Source organism: Betta splendens, chromosome 10 (genome assembly GCF_900634795.4).
Source record: "Betta splendens chromosome 10, fBetSpl5.4, whole genome shotgun sequence".
NCBI classification, from domain to species: domain Eukaryota; kingdom Metazoa; phylum Chordata; class Actinopteri; order Anabantiformes; family Osphronemidae; genus Betta; species Betta splendens.
Genome location: NC_040890.2, coordinates 7178205 through 7196034, shown reverse-complemented (window position 1 = coordinate 7196034; position 17830 = coordinate 7178205). Strand labels below are relative to the sequence as shown.

Here is a 17830-nt window from a genome sequence, read left to right as displayed (position 1 = left end):
TAGAGGATCTTTTATTGCAGGAAATATCTTTTTTATTAGCTACTTTTAGTGGCCAGATGTATGAAAGTGGGAGCTTTTGAGACAGGTGCCACACAGAAATGTTGCCAGTGTGGAAAAGTATGCATATTGTGGACTCTGAAATGGGAGCTGATTTTAGCTGCATCTAAAATGGGGGAAACCTGGAGTGATGGAGGCCCTCCTTCATTAGGCCCTAACCCTGCCTGCTACAGTATTAGTTAAGCTACGGTTCATCTGATATTACAGTGATCCTCCACAGGGTCTGCGATCAGCACCGCAGACCTCTCACTTACGCCGCTATTGGCCACAAACAACACATTTGCTCCCAGCGTAGAGATCACCGGTCAGTTATTAGCTGCCATGTTGTAGATGTGGCTACAGTGGATCACAATAGAAAAACAAGTCCTGACGCAGCACTAGGCTGTGGTTAAAAAAGGACAACCAGGTATTTTTTCATCCATAAATTGAATGATTAAAGAATAGAATTAATCCACGTGCAAAAATCCACAATATACAACACACAGGATAGAGGGAGATCGACGTAGGAGGGGACATGTTTATATTGCGGAGGTTATGAATTTCCAGTCACCACAAAAAAAGGTAAGAGCATCACAGATCTGTGTCCGCACAACTACGATCACCACCAGACGACACTAGCTATAACAAACGGTGAGAGGACACAAGACACAACGAAGGATTGGGGAGGGGGGGTAACAGAAATACATTATGTTGTACCAACGTCATTCATTTCAACGCGTAGCCGTGATGGAGCGCCGGGTGTCCCCGCTCTCGACCGACGCGCACCGCCTTTCTCTCCTCTCCTGTGCGAAAGCGAGGTGCGCTGCGAACCGGGCCCCAATCGCCGATCCATCAACGAGTACCGAGGATGAACATCAACAGAACGTTCACAAGCACCAGAACCGCGATCACCGTAAACACCGCGCACGTCTGGACGTCCAAGGCCATGGCGCAGCGCTGCGTGCCGATGCTGAGACGCGCTCGCGGTGACGGGCGGTATTCGGCTCCCCCGTCTAGGCGCGTCGCTTCAAAGCAACCAAGAAATCCACCATTACAGTTAGGAGAGAAGTGTGGGGGGAAAAAAGAAGATGGCCCTGCGCCTCTTCACGCTACACGGTGTAATTCACAAAGGCACGGGAAGAGATGCATCATCCTCACCATCATCATCGTCATCAGTCTGCACCGCGATCTCTCCCCGCTAGTCAACACCTGCCGGTGTTTCGCCTCTTCCCCCCAAAACCAGCCGAGTCGCAGGCCAATAGATTGTCTGGGCGAACGAGAAAGAGGCTGTGCGCAGGACGTTCGCAGCCGAAGCGCTGCCTTCCGGTGAGCGGGCACCCGGGGGGATCGGCGCTGAGGCAGAGAGGCGGTCCTGTATTAAGACTGATCAGCGCTCCGCTGCTAGACTCCCAGAATCAGCCATCACCTAGAGTCGGGGGAGGGGCACGGCCAGCCCCTCGCTGCCTACATCCACCACAGAGGCCAGGATCAGAACCTCATTCATCTCCCACCCCGTCTAAAAATACCACCGCGCTATGGTGATTTATCATTTATCATTAGCAGCCCGCGATGAAGGGGGATACATGTCGGGGTAATGGATGCAGCTTCCTCAGACTGACCACCATTTTATAATCTCATTGACATGTCAGCCTTTTCCGCCACTTGGTCTGCGGCCACACGTTCATCAGATGCGACATGTGCGGCTGATCTGATAATCGAGTTGCAGTCTTTGACCATGCTTTGCGCCAGCACTCAACGCTGGACGGTCTCACCCGTGAGAATCTTTAGCTTTGTTTTCGAGCTTTTTCAATTATTACACGTTTCTAGACCCCATAATTATGCTTTAATGGGTTAAGAATGAAGGTCCTGTCTTCACACCTGAAGTTTATTACATTTTTGCTAAATATCTTTCTGTTTTTAACCTTTTAATGTTTGTAGAAGTCCCAATGTCATTAACCACCTGAGCAGCCTGGTTTCGCCCAAACTGTGCGAGCAGAGCTGCTCAGGGCGCCGCACATCAGACTGCGGTTGCAAAAACAAACTCCAGATGGAGGAGGGTGTAACTACAAGACCTGAACTGAATTACGGCGCGCATTACTCTAAATAAATAAAGGCACAAAAAGGGGCTGAGAGCCAAAACGAGCATCGCTCCAGAAAAGGTGCGTGTACATTATATAAAACCATTAAAACTAAACCAAGTCTAATTTGGGGAAAAGGGGAAGAATATATATCTACAGAAGTACTGCAACAAACAAAATGTTTTTCCAAGCATGTTGGAAACATTATGTTGCAAGCAAACACTGCGTTATACTAGAACTTCACAGAGAAAAAGAGCAAACCGCATGCAGAACACCAATGTGAGCGTTATTACATAAACACAAGAGCATTTTTGCAATTTTGAAGACCACAAATATTTGTGTGAATCATTTGTGCTTGAAAATAACATGGATACAGTACATTCCTACGTTAGACTGCAGACGGGCTGGAATCACACTAATTACAGAGACTTTTATTGGTAAACTGGCTGTAGCGCATCAAAATGGTCCAATGGCAAAATAAACAGGTCGCTGCAGGCATTTCGGCAAAAAGACAAAGTTTGGAATATAATAACGACAAGCTGCGAGTCTGTGTTTTTCCTGTGGATGTTTTGGACACTTTCTTTCAACACGTAACTGCTGTGAATCTGTGCAAACTAGAGCTGACACCCGCCACAAATGAGAGCAACAGCGAACGTTTGAGAGCGCTTTCAAATCCACACGCGGCGGATGTCGGGTACTCGGATCACAGAGCGCCGTTTTCGGTGTAGTGTTCCTTTAAGGCTCGGTTGTGAGCGTTGAGATTGACAGAACGCGATGGCTCTGGTTCCCGTCTGATGCACGTGTTTGCCATTGGCATGCACATTCTTATTTCGGTCTCCACATTCACAGTCGTATTGAAGGTATTACACGCGGCTGCGTGCTGATGCGCAGGACTCATCCTGTTGCTGTTCCCAGATTATGCAAAGAACGACATGACTGTGAATTCATTTGTATAGGGGAGTCATTTTAGTTTCCCTTATTCCCAATCCAGCTGCTACCTAGTCAACCATCCAGCGCGCGCACGCACACACACGCACGCACGCACGCACGCACGCACGCACGCACGCACACACACACACACACACACACACACACACACACACACACTAAACTATACTCTGTCCTCACATTCAGTTGAGAGCTTTGGGATGGATCAAAAGAGCTCAGAATAAGTTTAAAAGAACAACACCAAAGGAATGCACTATATCAGTATTTTAAAGCCATAAATAATTTCCAGGGTACTTTCTGCACATACGTGCTGATAAAAGCGATGGCTCCTGAAAGCCAGGCTTTCAGTGGGTTGCAGAGAGATGTACAAGGCATCACAGCTGAGATATGACAACCGTCCTCAAACAAGCTTCCCCCCCCCTGCTCTGTGCTTGTGTGTGTGCATGTGTGTGAAAGGCAGAGTGAGCAGATTACATAAGCCTGCCCTACCTCTGTGGGCTCCCTCTCCAATCTCCCTGACATTTAGACAACAAAGGTCACATCTGAAAGTCTAAATCTGCACAGACACCAATGCTAATATACTCATACATATACAGAAGAGTGAGGGTTTGTAAAATTGGCAGAATATCCCCAACCAGTGGAGAAGCACATGTTAAATCAGACTGAGCCTAAACTCACTGTACATAAATGAAATGCACGAGAGCACAAGACTCTCATCATTCTTAGGGCTTTGTAGTTTCACATCTAGGGTTCGACTCCTTTATGGTGCATTGTGATGTCAGCAGTTTTTACTGTGGTGACACAATCAACCTAACGCTGTTATACTGTATGTATCTCTATGTATCTCCATGGTATTCACCTTTTACATTACTTTGTTTATTCATTAAGACAAAAACAGGGTCAATGAAAAAAATTACATGTTATTATTTAGTAAAAGAAATGATGGGAATAATATTTAGCCTCTTGCATGCATTCATACAACAAACGGAGATCGTCTGTGTGCAGTAAATGTGTTTCAGTGGTTGTAGTTTAAATACAGCTATGTGTTAATTATATATATTTAAGGTTGGCACATGCGTGAGTCTGGTTACAGCAGACCGTCCTGAAATTCCTGGTCCAGTAGACTGTAGATAACACCCATAGACAAGTTAGATTTAAAGGTATCGGCCACACAATCAAATTATGCCAGCAAATAATACACAACCTACTACTTTAACCTTTGGTCTTTTTGTGAGCTGCATTATTGTGATAGTTATCTCGACTGTATTTAAATGTAAGTCACCACATTTTCATATGAACTCCATTGCTGCACCCACTGCACCACACCGCAAGCCAGTCCCATGATATCATCCTTCACCCTCTCCTCCAAGATGATGCTGAACTCCTTCCACAAAAGCAGCTGCTCACTCCTCATTTGATTAGGAAATCTTTTCCCCTGTGAGAGAACTGCTCCAGTGCACATTGGAAACCATGGTGCAATTTAGTCAAGGGGAAAAGATCATCTGCAAATAGCAGAGGTCGCTCTAATGTCTTCAAACTGGACTCCCTCCGAATTTCGAGTGTGCCTCAGTGTCCTGTCAATGGATCTCACCATCCGAGCCAAAGAAACCCTAGTGTCGCACTACTTCCACAGAGCACTAACTCCACTTTATGCCTCTGGGCAATATGTTACAGTTAGCAGTAGCGGGACACAGGCCTACTTTTGGTATTAGTCATTTGCTAAAACGTTGTCATTGCCTTTCTGGCAGCCTCTCACATTCAGAAGGAATATGTGACATCAGCTCTTTTACTCCAAGCATGGATCTTGTGACTCTCCTTGAGTAGGAATTCCAACTGCTAGCAAATGAATCTGTGGTCTTAGGCGTTTGGCTAATGGAAGGCAAAGCCCACCACACCCTTTTCCTCTCAAGTCTGCTCCAATTCTTTTGTTCCCCTCCCATCCCCATGGCAACCACACTGGCTTCCTGCTTCCTGCCAGGCCTTCCAGCCACAAAGCATCCTAAAAATACATTGGCAGACCTTTCCCTAACGCAAATTTGTCACCATTGTTTAGACATCAGCTGTTTACCCGTTTAGTTCAGTTTGGCCGTTCGCGTAACCAGTCAGTGGGTCAGAGCCGTGAAAAAGTTCACAAAAAAAGAGTAACGTAGATGAGATAGAAGAGGCAGGTCATCCAAAGTGTTGTGGGTGGAGAAATCTGGGGCCTGGAACAATTAATTATTTAATGATGAACCAATGTGATCTGGAGAGTGGAGAAGCAGCTCTGAGACTTATGTCAGCCTCTGGAGACACAGTGTTACACAACACACCCTGTTCAAACCTAGCAGGTGAACTAAAGATAGAAGGTCTTTGTATGAACACAATTATTACTATAGAAAGTAATTCACCAATATACATTTTTAACCCATTTCAATTCTGACCAATAAACAGAGGATCTTTTAAATATCTATTGAACACTAGCTTCTTGTACAGAATAAGTACAAGGTACAAACTGCATTATTAGAATTATGAACAGATTCTATCTAAAATCCCTAAAGTGCCCCCCCTTTTCAAGGGTGTGTGGCAAATCTGAAACTCTGAAAATTTTCCCAGAGAGGGGAAACAATGCCCGTGTTATAAGAGACTGTAACAAGCTCCCCAAAGACAACGTTGTAGCTTTTCAAAAAACATAACAAAAAGGAAGCATTACGGAACGCTGCTGAAAATAAAGGCAACAAATGTTATTTATTTATGTTTCTGTTCAGCATCAGTGCCAGCGTACACCTAAAAGCCCACAGATTGGTCATTTGAGGGGCCTAGTTGTGGAGGGATTGGAAACAAAATTACCTGGGCTGGGATGTGGTTGGCCGCCCAAGTCAACCCAGCTTTACTGTGCTGCCTGTGAGCACGCTGAGTGCGCATGCTAGTGTCATCATTTAACACAAAAATGTCAGCCACCTGGGGCCCCAAACACTGGGATGTAAGAGTAGGGGTGCCTTAATATCCTGCCTGACATCGCTTTGTGCTACAATTGCATGCAACGCTGTTTGTGTGGTTGTATTGTGTCTCTTTGGGAGCCACATACATACAGTATGACACAAGTCTTTGCTAAGTCAATAAAACCTTTTCTAATGCTTTCGGTGTTTAGTATGATCCCTGTTGCAGCCAAATACAGAAGGGTGCTTGTGTGTCAGTGACCCGCGACTTGGACAATGGAAATGTCACTGCCCTGCTGCATGAAGCCAAAAGTAGAGCTGCTTCAAAACAAATCTTTGTCCTTAGGTGGCCCAGCCAGTCTAAAATTAAACAGGTGGCTGAAAGCTTCTATGAAGTTGCCCAGAATGACTCACTAACTGCTGCTATTAATGCTTTCTATAATTCACTCTGAAGGAGGTGTGAGCAGAGCAACCTATAGCGCCACCTGTCCTACACGCTCAAATCATTTAAGATTCTCCCTGCTTCCAGGCTACGGGAGTTCAAAAGCAGAGCAAAGCAATAAAATGCAACATTTTGCAGTGAAAAAATATCTGGGTGCACCACACTGTTGATAGGTTAATTCCTACCATCAAAGACCCCACTGGATATAATGCTGTCCTTAAAACGTTCACTAACAAGCCTGATGCTTTAAGTATATAACTGCACAGAGGTATGAATACCCCTAGCACGCACGAACGCTCATGCAGACAACAGGCCACAGGAAGCAGGTGTTGTCACATGCCTAGAGGGAGACACGGATGTAGGGATGGAGCAAATGGTGAGGGGCAAAGTGAGAGAGCGAGGAATAAACTGATCTAAGAGGAGGAACAAACAGGGATGGAAGTGATGTAGGGAGGGGACGACAAGCTCAGAGGTCAGAAAAAAGTGAGGCGGACCGAGAGGGGGGGGGTCAGGAAGAAGTATAAAGAGTGAGAGGGTTGCATAATACTGTATGTGTATGTGATGGAGGATTTTCTTTGACACTGCATGTGGTGTAGCAGGAAGCCATGGAGGTCATAGGCAGAACGTTAAGCCAAATAATGTACACAAGAAGTGGCAGCTGCCAGAAAAATCCATCCCATCTTTCACAGAGGCCTGCAGGACACATTCTAACTAGCAGGACACTGTACAGGCAGTTAACTTCTGTCTCATTATTTCATGACAGGGACAAAGTGACCAGAGCTGGAGAAAGAGCCACTTTACATATAGTATATTTAGGTACATGACTAAAAAGCTCGGTAAAATGATGACTTATTATTCATGTGACTGATGGCCTCTGTAAAAAAATAATAATAGAAATGTCAGGAATGACTGAATGTGACTGTGCTCAAATTTACGCATCCATTTACTCAAAGTCCATCGAGGAAAAGGAGGACAACTTTAACTACTTTGAAGATATTTGTATGTGGGTCTTAAAATAACTTTACTATGACGTTCACAGAGTCTTCTTCATTGAAGAAGCCACATCTTACATTAGCTGACAAAGGAATGACAACAAAATCATTAAATATACACACTTTTAGCTGACTTTAGCTGAGTTGGCTCATTTTCAAAGACATAGAGAACTATTAATGCAGAACACACAAGCCGAGCCAACATTCAGCTAATCTAACAGAGCTAAGAATTGACAGCATCTAATCTGTCATCTAATCAACCTTGTTTCCTTTGGTTTTAGGCCTCAAGGAAAACACATTTGTAGTAATTATTGTTGAATAGATATGAGACAATATTTAGAACAGCTGGTGTAAGTTGTGGTTTCCATGTAGTTTCTTTAAAAGCATGTAGGGTTTAGTTTTGCTGTTTGTATGTTGACTGGTTGCTATAAATTAAATGAACACACTCAACCTAATGGCACGTGGCCTACAGTATATGCAGTCCTTGTTAGCCTTAGGGTGTTCTCAGTAAACCTTCAAAGTTGATAGTTTTATACTCAAATTACACATTTGTCCAATAAAAGGTAATATACACTTAACTTTCATGTAATATGTTGTAGATAAATACAAATGGATATCTGTGGAAATGGAAATATGGCAAAGACGTGAAAAATATTACTACAATGGAACACAACAATTTCACTAAAACACAGCAGCACATTTGAGCCTGTGGGGCTTCTGTTTTAAGATGGTGCTGTTAGATAGTAACGTATCATATTACTAGCCACAAGCGAGCATTCTTCTGTGTTGACTTCAGACCAGAAAATCTTTATGCCTAACCTGCAAAAACGTCATGAAAATAAACACTGTGTTACACAAACGGTGGAAGCTGATGACTGTGGGTAAATTCACCTTAGCAGCCTGGGAAAACTATCACAAATGATACAAGTGATGCTGGATAATGAGCACAGAAGTGCCATGGGCCCTACAGAGTTTCGAAACCAAAATCAATGCATGTTGTGACATTTCTAAAATCCTCCACCAACACAGACCCACTACCCTGCATCTTGGGCAATAATGAAATAATACAAATAAAAGACCCTGATGGGGTTTAACATGTGCTCCCTGAGCGCCCAACAACAAACCTGTACATGCACCAGCATGCATGATCTGACACTTTACAATAATGTGAAGATACTGTAAAACAGGATCCACCAGTAAGTCAGAGAAGTACCTCCCAACAATGTTCCTCCTCTTCCTGGGAACAAGCAGTCTGCAATAAAAGTGGGAATGGGTTTTATAGGAAATGATGAAAACCTTGTCAATGGTTATATAAGAAAAAAAAGGCCCTGAGCCTCTCCGTGTCTCTCCCCAGTAAACACACTCCACCACGTAAGCGTGGAGCTGCACGCCTATGCCTACAACAACAACGCGCCTGACAGGCACGAAACCATTCTTCGGAAAGAACAGCTTAGGAAGGCTGTGACACAACCACCCGCTCACGTTCGGTTAGCGCCACTGCTGTTTGTGGAGCCGGAGCCAGTAATAACTGGTGGCCGCGCGTTGGCCCCGCTGAAGAACTCTGGGCTGCATGCAACCCTGGGTGCAGAGTGCACATATATATCACGTCAAAACGAATCTCAAACAAGCTCTAAGTGAAACAAATGCTACACATCCAGCGAATATTTGATATCACTATTCAGTTCCATTCAGCCCTCACCAAAAAACGAAATTGTCAATGCTATGACTCAGATGCACGGTGAACACATCAGAAGACCGCGTGAATTGTGTGTATGTGTTCGTCAGTGTATTGTTTCCTAAATCATAATATTTGCTGGGCACTTTTAAACTTCGCCTCTCTACATGCACTGCACAGAACAAACAGAAAAAGTCACTCAACACCACATTGTCCTCATTCACTAATGTGCTAAAACTTGCTCAACTAGCCAGTGCCTGCTGACTCATCCGTTCATAATAAGTAGATAGCATTGCATAATGTGATTATGACCAGACAAGACCTACTGTAGGTTGGCCCAAACTTAATCATACAAAATTTCAGTTGAAACTCTTAATCTGTGTGACACCTTTAATAAGACGGTCTCACAGTTTGACAGGTTGACGGCAGAGCTTCGGGCGAAGCATTAGTAACACACAGGAAGGCGTCCTTTCATATGCAGCGGAATTAGACTGAGACCGGGAGAGGAGAGGAAAGAGGAGAGGAGAGAGGAGAGAGGAGAGGAGGCAGTGACTGGGGAAGAAATCCATTTAAATGAAAGGGAGAAGAGAGGCGTCAGCATTAGCAGTTAATCCACTGCAGTGAGAATGCTTTCTCTCTGCCTGCGGCCTCTAGGCTCCAGTAGCCATTCTAACAGCAAGACTGTAACATACACTGCAGTGTATCACAAACAAAAGACACAGCCCTGACATGATAGCCGTACTAAATTAACAATGCATGACTTACCAGAAATAAGATGGCAACACACGCTTTTCATGAAGCAACATCCGTCCATGTGACTCCACAACGGCTGCATTACCATGTTATGTCACACTGTGTATAGTCAGTATATATGTATATACCGTAGCTCCACGCTCATGGTGCGGATGCAGATCCGTGCTCCTGAGCCTGCTACAAATGAATTTCCCTTAGCATTGAAGTTCATACACAACACATTTCCAGTGTGATGTGTCCACGCTGCCTACCCCAGGGGAGGGCCGTGACACCAAAGTGCACATACAAAGGGAGCATCTCTCTCCTCCACTCTCTGTTTCTCTCCCACCCCTTTTCCTCTCTCTCACCCACACACTTTCTCTATTTAGCTCACACTTAAAAAGGCGGCCTAAAGATAGAACCAAGAAGATGAACAGGAGCCAGCGAGTGTCATGGCAACAACGTGCGGCGGCTCACAAACACTGTTTAGACGAGTAAGAAAAAGTTATAATCACAGAATCCAGTGTGAATCCGTGCCAGGATGGAAAACCCTGGCTGAGAGCACTGCGCATCATGATGGGCAACTAATTGAAATATTGAGGTATATCTCTACTGACTCATTCAATAGCTTGTTAAAATGTGAGCTCTCTATACAAAATGCCATCTTAATTCTAGAGGATAATGCATATGTAGTCACACTTTAATTAAATAGGCTATGAGACATCACAATTATGCCCTTTAATTAATATTATTTAAAAAGCAGACTATTCAAACATATTTGCAGTACTCAGTTCAATTTAATTTAATCAAATAACAATGTAAATGCTCCTCAGGCGTCTGCACTGAAGTTCTATAGGTGTGGGTGTTGGACAGAGCCCCAGAAAGATTCACCGCCCTGTCAGGATATTTCAGAAAACCTTGGCATCTCCTTCCACTAGAATCCCCGAGGCCACTTTCACATCAAAGCACCCATTCTGAAATGCCTGAGTTCATATCCTGAGTAGTATTACTCCATTGTACTCCAAAGTTAATTTTACACGAGTGACAAAGGCATGTTACACTTTGCGCAGAGTCCAGCCTGCCGGTGGAGAAGCTGTTGATTCTCACTCTGCTTTGACGATCAGTCAACTTGCCTGCGCATGTTGTCTCATCAGATTAGAAAGCGAAGTGTTCAGGATGAGTAATGGCCAAAGAGAAATGGGTGACATTAATCCGCATGGCCACCATCTTCACAGATCAGTTCCTTCATTATCTGATGAAACTGATCGCTGCTTTATAATGCTCACATTACAGTATGAGTCAGACATTATATATCCTCAATTGAGCATCTTATTATCTCACATTTGCTCATATGTCCATCTCAGTGTGGGATGTGATGTATGTACATCTAAGTAGGCAATTTGGGCAAATAACATCATGCAGCACCTGAGTTCACTTGTATACAGGATCTACTCCACATGTGTGTTTATGGGGGTGAGTGTGTTGACTCACTATGTTGACCTGTAGTGGTTCAGACCCAGGTCTCAGCAGCCGCCTCCTCCTGCAACTCCCCGAGTCCCCGGGCCGCAGACGCACGGACGATGACGACTGACCTATGTCTGATGGTCAAACAGGTGATTAGCTTAACAGGCACATGTCAGTCACAGTGGCTTCTATCAATAGGAAGTAACAATATGCGATGGTACAGTACCTGAGTGAGGCAGGAGCAGCGCCAAGGCAGTGAGCGTGCTGTGGGGCAGCGGCAGGGAGCGGCAGCGTTGGAGAGACGCCCTGAGTGGGGGCTCTAGTGGCGACACGCCGAGGGGACGAGACAAGGCCTAGAGGGCACTGAGTAGTTAGGGCATGTCCATATATTCCACATAGTGTTACTTCAGACACACAAGGTTCAATGCACACACTTCCCTGCCCTTAGCATTAAACAAAAGTCTTCCTTACTGTCCTGTCCCCCTTTTTGCAGTGAATGAAAATATTTCACATCCATCAAGTCTATTCTGGTGCACTGGTCGCTGTACATGGCCTGCAGCAAACCACGGGAGACCATACATCACGCCGAACCAGGCGGTCTCGCAGGTTAAAAAGAACTGACTCTGAGTTAGGACAATGAGAGGTAGAGCTTATGGGAGCGATGGGGCAGAAAATTGGCCGGAGAGAAAGACCCAGAGTGAGGGAGAGAGGAGGAGAAGCCACAAAGAAACGAGTGAACGCGTGAGAGGGAAGAAATGAGAAAAGAGGAGGAGGAGGAGGTGAGCTCAGGGAAAAGCAGCATCCAGAAATACAGGCCTTTATAAATGGGGCAGAGCATGCATGCATTGTTGCAGCTAACGGTGGAGAGTGTATAAAGACTGGGTCAGTACTGGGCTGCCCTTCAAAGTCTGTAGTGTGTCTTGGATTCATTATGGGTTGGGGCTATATTTATCAGTGAGTTGGTGGAGACTACTAGTGAGACTCTGCCCTCCTAGTTTCATTTTTTCAGTTCCGCTGCACATGCATTGATTCACTTTGTCCAATTATGCATTTAGATATTTACGGCACGGCGTATTTATTTGTCATCCGTCAATGTTTGTACTGTATGTTTACTTGAGGTGAAATCATTCATGAACGTCCGTGTTGCTTGTTCGGCATCTTACTCTGTGGTGCAGCTCCGTGGACTGCGTCTCCCTAGTAACGCTGGCCTCTATCACGGAGCAGGGCCTGGAGCGGGCAGCCACCCGCCTCCGCCCCGGGGAATGCTGGACGGCCGGAGCGGGCCTGCGCCTCCGCCGGCACAGGGAGCCAACGTCGCTGTAATGGTGGTAGGGGTTCTGCTCCGGGTCGAGCCTCCACGGTTCCAGGACAGCTGAGGCCGGCCGAGGACGCGTGTGCAGGGGCTTGTGGGGTACAGAGGCCCTCTCTGTGCTAGAGTGGGGTCCGGCTGGGCCCGGCTGTCTTACACTGCAGCCTGTCTGTCTGGCAATCTGCTCGCACAGCTGGGATTGGCACAGATACTTAGCGGTTTGGCCCAGATAAAGGTGCAACAATGCATTTCTTGTGCTGGGAATTGGCTTCATTTCCATATATAGGTTGAAAATAACCTACGGAGCATCTGAGTATTTTGTTTCTAATTGCAGTCTTGGCACTCGCTGTAGGTGCTAAGACTGCGCCTTCATTTGTAAACACTTGCTTATTATGAGGGAGGATTTTCCTGGTGCCATCGTTACTCCTGAGCTATAATAGCACTGCACATTAACACCCCTCCCAAAACTGAGATTCCCACAGCCCTTGAATACTAAAGCCCCAATGAAAGTGTGCTGAGTATTGAGATGTCATATCTGATTTTGTCTTTGGGAGCCGGGGCTAACATGTCCTGACTCGTTGGTGTGACTAGAAGGGACATGACTAATGCCTTCACTGGAACGAGAGGGGAAGGGTGCCGTCATGAGGCACAGACGTCACCGGGCTCTGAGGCTATTGCCGCCGCACACAGCCAGCTTAATGGGAAGCAACGCTTCCTTGCATGCTACACGTGGCTGGCTAAGCAGGAGAGGACAAACTCCTGTGTACTATGACGCGGTCCACCGCTGTAATTACTGGCTGCTTCCTTTTCTGTCCAACAGATGGGGCAAAAGGACAGCTCTAAAGCAGGCGCCCGGCTCCTGTCTTCAACTTTCCGTCTGATTATTAATGAACCACACATCAGACTTACATGATAATGAGAGGAATAAGAGCTCTGGCATCATTTACATCCTAGTTAGCTGTTGGTCATTTGAAAAGCAAAAGAATGGCCATGGTTAAAGTGTTACATAAATGATATTTTAAGCACTTATGCAGTAATAATATGATGCATGCCTCTGGTAATGTTAATGATGTGAAAAAAGCCTGCAATGGAATGTGGTTATGGCACAAATTAGAGACACATTATATGAAAATGAGTTCCTCTTAAAACAAACACAGTTGTAGTTCAGTACTATGGTTTAATGACTTCTTTTTAATTAAATGGTTACATACCTTGAATATCTCCTCTGTGGAATTCGATGCGGGTACACTATTGGTCGTGCTCTCTTTATCACCTTGTTGTGATTGGACATTCACTTCCTGTATCTGGTGGTGGTCAGGCGGAGCATCCCTGGAATTTTGTTCATTTTTCATGTGCCCCTCCAGACTCTCCTCTTGACAGAGACAGGTTAATGTTTCAACTCTAACCTCAGCTTCTTCTTCAGTCTCTGGCTTTGGGATGCGATTCTCTACTATGGCTGTGGACGTGTGATTTGTGCCTCTGTCTATATGTTTGTCTGTATCCTCACATGTATGAAGGCCATTGGCAGCGGTAGTTCCCGGGCATGTCCTGAAGGCTTTCAGCACCACCTTAGGGGATCGTCCCACTATCACAGGTTCTACAACCTCGCAGTCAAAGCTACCGGTGTGTGAGGATTTAGCGACCAGTGGTGAAGATGGGGTAGGCTGAGAGGTTGGTCCTTCACTGTGTAGAGTCAGGGACATACCATGAATGCTGTCCACTCTGCGCTGCGTGGCCAGTGGGGAGCTCTTGGGAGTTCTCTCCTCCTCCGGAGGAGAGAAGGAACGTGATGTTGTCCGCCATTTCCTGGCTGTCTCTGCCACGCTGTTGAAAAACTTGAACAGACCACCAAAGTGCCCCTTGGTCTCAGAGTGCTTTGGAGGTGGAGGCTGAAAATCCCTGACACTCTCAAAGTCTACGGAGCCATAGTCCGAGTCTATGGTTTTGTCCAGAGAGTGAAGCTCAGAGTCAAAGCTCCTCTCCGAGTAGACGGGGTTGGCTTTGCCCAAAAGAGAAATCCTCCTTAGGTAACTCCACACATCTTTGTGCCTCCTTCCTCTGCCCTGGTGAGTGCTAGGGCTAGCTTTAAGGCTAGCGTCTTCACAGCCTGCAGCTATTTTGTTACAGTTGCTCGAATTGTTGTGGTTTCTTTTAGTATAGGAAACTCTCTCCGATGGCGGTTTACAGCCATTCTGAGTAACAGACTCTCCTGTTGCGGCTGGCTGAGGGCAATCTGCAGAACCCGACAGGTCAATGTCTTCAAACGAGCAGTCGAATTCTGCCGTATAGCCTGCGTACGAGTGTCTCTTGCCACGGTGCCTCAGGGTCCCCCTGCTGGACTGCTGAGGAGTGCCAATGTCAGGGCAGAAAGAGTCCTCGTCCACTAAGGAGTTGCTGAATTTCACAGTGGACAATTTCCCTGCCTTCCCTCTGAACACAGAGGGCGATTTGAGCTTCTTGAACGACCGGACTTTATCAGCAAACGTGAGTTTAGGGATGGACGCTTCCCCGGGTAGGATCATGGAGTGAGGCCTGCGTTCCAGCTCTGAAACTGCCCTCTTTCGATTCAAGATCTTCCAGATGCCCCCCGTGGCCCGTGGCCTCCGGTTAACCTCCTGTTTGTCCTTGATAGGGACCTGAGAAGAAGCAGCCTGGGCCTCCCCCTGCTCCTCTGCAGGCCCTGACCCACTCTGTTGGATACAAACACTGCTGATCTCATTCTCCACATCCAAAGAAACATTAAATACTCGGTTGACAAACCCATTAGGGTTGTTGCTCTCGGGGGCAGGGCTGTCTGTCTGTTCCATCCTCTCTCATTCCACAGTGTCAGCTATCAGCTCCGATGTGCATCATCATCCCAGACCTCGCGCTCTCTTCCTGGAGGAACAAAACCACACGTTTTATTCAGGAGTTTGACTTTGAGCGAACCGACCGCCGCGTTACTCCTCGTCGTGCTTATTCGATCGGAAGCCTCTCAATGGCTGCGGATTTATCCAGCAAATTGCAGGAGCGCGTGGCGCTTGTTAAACACTAAAACACAGTGAGAGCTGTAGATGTTGTGATCTTGAGACAAGGGCTTTCGCACCATGAGTCAACAGACACAAACACCCACCACCGTCACCCCCTCCATGTTTGGTCCATGATTATCCAAAGTAATTATTGGAGACACACTCCCTCCTCCACCATTTAAACCGGGAGGCTGTGTTGTCATGGAAACACTCACTACAGGGATGTCTGGTTATTTCAGGCCTGCTCGGGCTGTGACATCAGCACGCCTCAGTTAAGCTCCTTCTGAGGGAGAAGATGCTCAGCGAGGAGCTACACTACTACATGTTAATTACCCCGCTTTCATGACGCCTTTAATTTACAGAAGCATCCTGTGTAATCGGGGCCTCCAGCAAAGCATTATTGGTAGACCAGATCATCCCCGAAGATGTGCTTCAATTAAGATGGCACTTTCGTCAAATGTCACTATTTAATTCACAAGCTTTTTTTTATTTTTTTTTACTGATAAGCCGCAAAAGAATGAAATTAAATAATGATATTAAAAAAAAGACGCAGCCAATCAGTCGGTGCTTGATTAGCTGAAGGGGGAAGTCTCCAATCACAATATTAATCAGCTTGTCTCTGTTCAGCATGAAATATGTCACCTCTCTTCAGCACAACTTGACTATTGGCTCAGTTACTGTGCTGCTTTAACGATAATCCTGCGTGGAGGTAATGACACAAACTACTGCTGCACACAAACAGTGTGTGTTTGTCACTAAACTCAGAATGACTGACATTTCAGCCTAACGCTAACGCCAACTAGCAGCGACGGATTAAAAACTTTAAACCGGGATGGGCGTTTCTTTTTTTAAAGAAAATGCGGCGTCAGAAAAAAGTTATAGAAGTTTTTAAATATATATATTAATCAAAAAGCTTGTGGGCTTTTTTAACACCCCCTTTGATTCTGTGCTTCCTCCGGATGACAAGACACCGGTACGTAAAAAGCGAAGTTTTAAGATCCATTAAACGCAGAAACGCGACTAGCGTTAGTTAAAGCAGCGAGTAACGTTGTTTCGCCTCGGTAAAAACGTAAACTTACCGGACAGAAAAACTTTAAAACGCTCCCGTTTACGTGGGCATCGCCGCTGTCGCTGTTCTCCGAGTCAATAAATACGCCGGCTAAACTTATCCAGAGCCCAGAGAACTTCGCGGCTTAACTCCTGTCCATGGGTTAAAGCTGGAGTAACGTTGCGGACAGCGACTCCTCCGTGGACCACGCGCGCGCGCGTGCGAGTGTGAGTGTGAGTTTCCCTAAACTCGCTCAGAGACCGTCGGAGTTAGTTACACACCGGTGAACTCTTGCCCCGTAGCTCCTGCAGACGCCGACACTCTGATCTGTGATAAAGCTCTCACGCAGACAGCGCAGCGCGCACACACACACACACACACACACACACACACACACACACACACACACACACACACACACACACACACACACACACACACACAAATTTAACTTAACGATTTTTTCACATTGTTGCCATTGTAATACATAAAGAATAACATATAATAAATATCAATATCATATATTTTACAATTGACTGATCTACAGGTGTTCACCCCTGATTTTAATCCATGTTTTGTCCTGGAGTTGATTAAATCCTAACCTTATCTAATCTTCGGTGTAGATTTCCATTTAAGTCCAATGTGTCATTTAGGTTTAAGTAAGCACTTAGAATTTCTAAAGGCGCATCAGTAAAAACAAGTGATTGACTGAACTCTGGTCTCACTAGCTTGATCCTCCTTTGGGATTTGCGTTGAATGTGAAAATCCTTCCATTGAAATGACACAATGGGGAGGGGGAGCTCGGGGAGGCGAGGCGGCGGCGGGGGGTTCAAACTGGTGGAATTCGCTTCAAACCAAACAGCTTCAGCGCTCCACAGCCGTGAAAGAGGCGACGGTGGAAGAAGGGGCCTAAATTTAAACATTTCCTCTTTGTCCTGTTTTGGGCCCATTGTCATCGCATGGCGTTCTCCCTTCTGCACAGGAAGGAGTGGATCTGACATCAACGCTCTCAGGCTGACAATGCCAGGAAGTCTGTCTGAGCGTATGTAAATATCTCTATGTGTCCATGCTTCCCTTGCTCGCCTGTGGAGCCGCGCTCCTCTCCCCTGACCCGCTTCCTCGGAGTGGGTTTGAGTACTTGAGAACGTAGTAGTAGTGGTATTAGTAGTAGTAGTATTTACTA

At 45.9% G+C, this 17830-nt stretch overlaps 1 protein-coding gene across 11 annotated transcripts in view; it reads right to left on the bottom strand.

Annotated features, from left to right (window-relative positions):
• LOC114864633 (rho guanine nucleotide exchange factor 9) overlaps positions 1-16937 on the bottom strand; it is a 35423-nt gene extending 18486 nt beyond the window's left edge. For 2 of the 11 annotated variants that reach the window (XM_029165531.3, XM_055512196.1), the window contains exons 1-5: positions 16679-16936; positions 13803-15468; positions 12446-12784; positions 11509-11635; positions 11310-11416 (exon numbers count right to left, since the gene is read on the bottom strand). In XM_029165531.3, coding sequence (XP_029021364.2) covers positions 11310-11416; positions 11509-11635; positions 12446-12784; positions 13803-15398 — 2169 coding nt within the window. In that variant the 5' untranslated portion in view covers positions 15399-15468; positions 16679-16936. The other 9 variants (XM_055512195.1, XM_055512193.1, XM_055512197.1 and 6 more) reach the window with 9 other exon arrangements.
• Positions 16938-17830: the final 893 nt, after the last annotated feature.